Raw genomic sequence first — 7,247 nt, 5'->3', positions numbered from 1 at the left:
ACATTCATCCTGCCATATTTTACTATGGTTGGTGTAGTCTAAACAAAGAGATTAGTCCCGCAATACGACGAACCAATATTTTAATATCAGTTGAAAGAGATGTTCAAAGTGCCTCAAATACGATTACTTGAAGAAGAAAAAAAGTAAAACATGATTTGATGTCTATATGCAAAGTTAAAATATGAGTGGACTAACCTAGTGTGGTCATTTTTTAGGTGTAAAATTATTGAGCTTTAAAAAACAGGATCTAATAATTGGTATCTTATGATATAATTGAAAAATAAAACTAACCTAGTATGTGGTATAGGACATTAGGGGTCAACCAAGAACGGAATTTACAGAGGTAGTCCAATGAATTTAATGCAGAGACCAAAAAAAGAAACAAAGATACTTTCAATATATAAAGACATATTTTGATTTAAAACCATGTCATTGCACTTTGAAGATTCAAAAAAAGCTAAAAACCAAAATTTAGAAGAGTCACACACTCTCCTCTTAGAACTTTGGCACATTCTACCTATAATTTCTTTTCAAGACAAAAACCTTCACTCTAAAAAACCTCTTTTCTAGTCCCTATTTGCACCTCCAACACCTACTTTCAAACCTCCACAAATTCCACAACAAAGATTCTACTCTTTTGAGTTCATAACTCATTCATGGCCTACAATGCTGAATCATATCCCTATAGTTCAAGAAGAAGAGATGAATCAGATTTTAATTTGAGAGAATGGTCAGTGAAAGCAAGAATCACTAGAGAGAGTAACAACAATTCTAGAAGGTATTCAGGTTCTTATATGAGAAGCTTTAGAGAAGATACAAGGTCTCAAAGATCAAATATAACCATTTCTAGTACTGCTTCTTCTCCTGGATACCCTTTTAAAGGTACATTACTTTTTTTCCATTTTAATTCACATGAATTTCATGGTTTTTAACTTCTTTTACATCTCAAATTCAACAATTTTTTTGCAGATGAAATTGACCCTTCAACATATTCTTTCACCACTGCCCTTAAAGGTAAATATGTGCTTTTTAACCGCATTGTCAACTAGAATCATGGTTTTAAATTGCGGTCGCGGTTACACTGCAAATCTTTATATTGAAGCAAAATTATGGAAAATATGGTCTATATGATCTAAATTTCCGTTTCAGAGACCTCAAAATTCTTAATATTGCAGTTGCAGACTGCAATTTAAAACCAATACTAAAATAGCATGCTTATGATTTCATATATTTTATATTTTTGGTCTAAAGTTTTTGGATAAATGAAATGGTGATTTCATGCAGCATTACAAGCAAGGGTAAGCTATAACAGTTGGGAGTGTTTATCTCCAGAAGGGTTTGCATTAAATTCAAAATGGAATGAAGCAGAAAAATATATATGCAATCCACTTTCAGGGGAGGTGCCAATGGAATGTTTATCAGCAAAAACTCTTAGTGGAAGATCATTCAGAAACTCAACAAACAGAATCACAATGTCTGCTCCTCTTGTTTATTCTGCAAGACATATTCAAATGAAGCCATCAATTTACACACATGAAGATGTTTCTCTTAAATTTCCAATTCCAGGTTCATATGCTTTTGATTCCCAATTCGACTTCGGCCATGTTCGGATTGACTTATTTAAGCTTATCCGCTAACATAAACATTTTTCGAGATTGATTATAGAGCTTATGGAAACAACTGATGATATGTCCATAAACTTTTTTTAGCTTATTTCCGGTAGCCGGTAGCTCTCTAGGATAGCTTACGAAAGCAACTTATATAAAAAATTGTTTGACTTTATTTAATTTTTTGTTATAAAAATAACTTATACATAAACACTTATGTAATAATCGCTTCTGCAATAAGCGCTTAATTAAGTTGTTTATCTCGATGCAGAAAAGAAGAAAGAGGGAATGACAAGAGATGTGGGGACTCAAAGCACACCTCCTTATCTTAGTTCAAGCAGTCCTAGCCCTACTTCAACTCCATCCATCATAGAGAGGTTAAAAACTAGAGCTGTAGACTCACCTAGTTCAAATTCAAATGCAAAAACAAAATCTGAGGAAGAGGTATGCACTAAATTTTTCAATGAGTTTATCAAAATATCTTGCATAAGTTCTAATTTAAGACCTTAAACATTTTAGTATTTGTTTGCTTCTAGTGTTTCCTGTTTTCAGCCACTCACATACACAGTAAAAACTGAAAGGGTTGTTTAAAAATAAACAGACTTTTGATTCTTTTATTTGATTTTTATGAATTTGAATAAAGCAGAGAAACTCCTCAGATTAGGTGTGTTCCGGTGTCGGACACGCATCGGTGTCTGACACCGACACAACACCTATAATTATACTGAATTATGTTATTTTATCAAATTATTATCCCGTATTGATGTGTCGGTGTCCATGTTGTGTCGTGTCTGTGCTACATTATTTGATTAAGTGAACAGGTTACACTAGGACACAAGAAATTTCCAGTGTCTCTAAAAATAAAGTACTTAATTTGTTATTTTCCTGTTGTTTGGTTTGATACAAATTTTCAAACTATACAAATAAATCAGATCAAAGAGTCAGAAATTTCATTTGATTGTTGCAAAATTTTCAAACCAAAAGAAATTCCAAAATTCATATGAAAAATGAACTAGTCTACCCTTGGCCAATGGTGTGTTTTCCAAGACAAGAATCAAATCTTGTTGTCATATAATTAGATTACAACATTATAATGTGGGGCATTCATAGATTCCAATTTTGTCCCTCTTTGTTTCATGTGAAAGCACCCCTCCTTCTATAGTTTTTGGTCCCTCAATACTTTCCTCCTATCAGTTTTCTGGTCATGAAAGTGTTCTCTCATTTTCAAGAATCAAGTTTATTCTTTTTTTCACTAAGAGTTGTTGCATTCATCCAAAAAGAAAAAAAGTTGCTGGACCAGTTGAAATTTCAAAATTAACTCTTTAGACAATTGCTACGGTGAAAAAGTGTCACATCTTGAAAATCATTCAAAAGTTCGACGATGACGGACGTCGCCACCTTTATGTAGAAGTTGAGGGTCATTTACTTCCTTATTGTTGAAACAATGACTTGATCGGTGTCAATTGAACAAAATTTGTTTTGAAGCACTAATATTCTCTTTCCTAGTTTCTACTAAATCGGCATTTACTGGGTCACCGTCTCAGTTGTGAGGACGAGTAACACAATGAGCTACTACTACTTACAGAGAGTGGCGTCGGTCATTGCTAAGAGTTTCAAACTAATTTAAGCATCCGTCTGCAGTAGATCATATGAGACACCTCTCCATTCAAAAGGTCACTTCAAAATTCAAACCTAGTTCTCTCGTTCGAAGTACGGACACAGACACAGACATAACACTGACACAGACACGTCAACACGGATAAAATTTTGAGAAAATGACATAATTCAATGTAATCACAAGTGTCTGTGTCGGTCACGATACATGTCGGACACCAGAATACGCCTTCAATATGAAGTGTCCGTGCAATAGAGATTCTCCCTCTTCAATGATTCAATTTTCAAACATGATAGTAATTAAACAGTACTGCTCTTTTTCAATTTAGCTCTTCCCTTTGTCTCATTTGAAGCCACTAAGAATCTTGAATCAAAGTACAGCATTTTTTCATCAGGGGTACTTCACAAATTGTCTACTCACTTTCATTCTACTGTATACTATTCATTCATTATTAGGACCATCTACAAAGGAGTGGACTTAAAAATTAAGGCCACTTTGTATATAGCATAATATTAAAGAAGCTCATTATCTCACCAATAATAACATCATAGAATAGTCACATTAAACAAATGGCAGACTTTAACTTATATATACATACCTCATGATATTATCCTTTGAAGTATAATGCTATGTGACTATTCTACATTTCAATTGTTTTCAAAAGTTGCTAAAGATTGAGGTTTAGTTCATATTGTTTAGTCATAAATAGTGGTCATTTTTTTTTTCTCTTTCTCTTTATTCAAATTGAATATATAGTTCTGCTGAAGTTTATATAATATGAATTATTGGCTCTTAACATCCAAACAAATTAGGTAGAAACACTTTACTACATATAGGTGCATTAAACAATAAATAATATATTTTTTATTACAACATGTCAATTTAGCCTTCAAAAAACGGTTTTAAGATTGGAATAATTCTTAACCAAAAAAAAAAAGATTGGAATAATTTTATAAATATTTTGATATCACACCTAAATTAAAGTTGTTGGGATGGAAAGTAGCTAGTCATTTGCTCATGGTAGATTTGGTTTGGTTTAAAAATATTAGTGGGGTGTCTGGTTTGAATCTCAACCCCTGCATATATTATGCAATGTTTCTAACAATTGAGCTAAGTTCACGGAGACTATTGTTGTCTTCATCTAGAACACCATTTCCTTGTCATATATAATTTTCTTTAGATAAAAGTTAAATTCATCAAACCATAAAGTAAAATGTTTTTACCATCTGAATTTTTTAAATTGCATAAAAGATTCAATATATTCATGCCTATGCTTATAAAATCTAAACTTAAATCTCACCAATAGTTTAAGCATAGATCAGGACAAATCTGTTTTGTACCACTAGTATTAGTTCAATACACAATTACACTTATATAGATCAAATTTGATCCTTTACCACTGCACCATTTCTCTCTAAATTTAACGGTCCCTACATTGTACAGTTGTAGAGGTTCCATGTTCGACATAGATGAAATTGGTTTACAAATAGGACATAGTGAAAAAACATAAATTAGTGAGAAAAACGTGAAATCTCTCTCAAATTTTGTCTCTAATTTTGTGACGAGGGAATTGGACATGAATTTCATTTTTTTCGTTGTTAATTTTACATTTGGATTGGTTTGTGACAAAATAATTGTTTCGTACAAAAAAATGACACATGATTGAAATGAGGTTGATAAGTCATAAGTGTTTCCAATTATAGAATTTTTTTGAATGATTAATTGAGAAGCATATCACACAAATTAAGCATGACATTGATGTGAGAGTGGAAATGCATGTGCAGGTTGAGGTAAAAGATAACTGTGAAACATGGGAGACAAAAAGAGAAAAGAGTGAGTGGAGAAAGAAAGAAGAGAAGCAACTTTGCAAGCAAATAGGGTGCTTTTCATGGATGATGAAAAAGAAAAGACATAGAGAAAGAAATAAAGATGATAAAGAAAGAAGACCATCTTTTTCACTTATCACTTCAAAGGGTTGCTAAAGAAAATGTAATAATTAAAGGAGGAGTAGGTTTGAATGAATGATGGTTTTTGAGATTCTCTAACTTCACTTTCATTTGAGCTATTTTTTGAAATGCTTTGTTTCTCATTAGCAAATGTTTAGATAAGTTTAATTCTAGAGATTCATCAAGATCAAGAAAGGCTTCGAAGCTCAAAAAATACTGATCGAGATATTTTTACTTATCCATCAACGGAGTATTTACGTCGACAGTGAAAATTAAATCCACATCTTCATGGATATTAGTCAACTCATTATCAACTGATCAACCAACTTTCGTTTGTATTTTTTAAAATGCTTTACTTGAAATAGAAAAGTCAAGAGGAATTGGAATTATGATCAATAGAAGCACTATGATATATATGTGTCATTTTCTTTCTCTATATCTATATATCTCTAGTGGTCCATTTTATTCTATATGATATGATGATGTTATGTGGTGAAATTTGGCTGACAAATGACAACTAAAGCTTCACGTGTGCCTTGTTTGTGTTTGTGTATGTATTTTGAATCCGAAGGTTCCTATCCCTTTGGTCTTAATCACAAGTCACTATTGATAAACAGCTTGTCAAAATAGAACAGCTTGTCAAAATATTTACAAGTTTTATTAATGAAAAATCTATAATATAAACAAATTTTTTATTTTTTATTTGCAAATAGGTTAGTGAAGAAATATAAATAAAATATCTCTATGAATGGTTAGCAGCCAGTAGGTTGTTTGCACATAGGACATTTGTATACGTAATATTGTCAAATGTAGTTGAGAATGCTTATTTTTTATTTTTTTTTAATATTAAAAGTATATGAGGTCTTTGGTTGAAAACTATAAACATATCTGTTAGAGCAAGAGAAAAACTCACTAATTTTTTCCCTTGCACACTCACTTTGCTTGTTAATAGAGAAGAAGATTGAAAATGGGGAGAGAGTGACGCAGTCAGAAGCGTAGGCTAGCAAGCGCTAAACCTAGATTGAAAAGAAACAAATTTGCAAGCGACAAACTTGTGAAAATAGGATTTCAGAATCCATTAGAAATTGAGAAAATTCTCTAAAATATTATTGAATGAATAAAAATTGCTTCTTAGGCTACAACCGTTAAGCTTGAATATGGAAATAGCAAAACTCTAATAAGCCGAAAATCCAAAATAGAAAATAAAAAAAAAACAAATAATAAAATTGAGCTTTTGTCAAAAAAAAAAAATAATAATAATAATAATAATAATAATAAAATTGAGCTAAAATAATAAAATACTATGGAAACACTCCTACATCGTAGAGAAGAATCACAAGCAGTGACATGTAATAGCTCACACACGTGGCACACATAATAGAAAAAATAACCGTCTAACTACCAAAAATAAAAAAAAAACTGATTTTTTTTTTTTAAGAAACTAAATTAGTCCACCTAAATTGACACCAGAGGGAATCGAACATGAAACCTCAAGGAGGAGCACACTCCCAGATCCCAAGCCAAGCCAATATCACTAGAACAACCCAAGTCGGTTTAAGAAACTGACAAGTAATTCCTCAGTTACTTGCGTAACACGTAAGATGATTATTTACTAGTTTTGAATTAACTTGCAACACTCCACCTAAATTCATGATTAGTCAATGCTTCAATCCCATTCAAGTCTCTTAGTTTCACGAACACTTCAATTTTGTCAGCTTTGGTTAAGACACTTCAGTTTCGATCTTCCTTTACTTATTTGCTCGCTCGAGTAATGAATGAACCTCGTTCCTATATGGTTAGTTCTCTCATTCACAATGGAATTTTTAGTTAAGTTAATGACAGAGATGTTATCAATCATTAATGTCACATCTTGACAGAGATGATTTTGGTCTCGGCAAGAGTCACTACATGATTGCAGTGTTGCATATCAAATCTTTTAAGAATTTCAGCAACATGCATGTCTTCTTTGGTGCATTAGGAGACCCCTACTGCTTAGAAAATATGAGATGTGACCAAGGTCATGGATAAGATGGATTTTTTTTATCCTTCACACAATAGTAAGTATGTTGATTTTTATCA

General features: G+C 32.0%; 1 protein-coding gene across 1 annotated transcript; it reads left to right on the top strand.

Annotated features, from left to right (window-relative positions):
* The first annotated feature begins 333 nt into the window (after window positions 1-333).
* Window positions 334-5,610, top strand: LOC25497648 (uncharacterized). The gene is made up of 5 exons (XM_013592271.3): window positions 334-882; window positions 970-1,014; window positions 1,285-1,566; window positions 1,879-2,051; window positions 5,007-5,610. Exons 1-5 carry the CDS (start codon window positions 657-659, stop codon window positions 5,202-5,204), a joined length of 924 nt encoding a protein of 307 aa, XP_013447725.1. The 5' UTR covers window positions 334-656; the 3' UTR covers window positions 5,205-5,610.
* Window positions 5,611-7,247: the final 1,637 nt, after the last annotated feature.

Source organism: Medicago truncatula, chromosome 7 (assembly GCF_003473485.1).
Source record: "Medicago truncatula cultivar Jemalong A17 chromosome 7, MtrunA17r5.0-ANR, whole genome shotgun sequence".
In the NCBI taxonomy this organism is placed as follows: domain Eukaryota; kingdom Viridiplantae; phylum Streptophyta; class Magnoliopsida; order Fabales; family Fabaceae; genus Medicago; species Medicago truncatula.
The sequence above is the reverse complement of the archived record's forward strand: the minus strand, read 5'-3'. Positions and strand labels throughout refer to the sequence as shown.

What these genes read in the sequence shown, in the direction of transcription:
- LOC25497648 (XM_013592271.3), top strand. Translation starts at nt 657, where the DNA reads ATGGCCTACAATGCTGAATCATATCCCTATAGTTCAAGAAGAAGAGAT. An exon ending in TCCTGGATACCCTTTTAAAG is followed by an intron (nt 883 to 969) that starts GTACATTACTTT and finishes ATTTTTTTGCAG; the next exon opens with ATGAAATTGACCCTTCAACA. An exon ending in TCTTAAATTTCCAATTCCAG is followed by an intron (nt 1,567 to 1,878) that starts GTTCATATGCTT and finishes ATCTCGATGCAG; the next exon opens with AAAAGAAGAAAGAGGGAATG.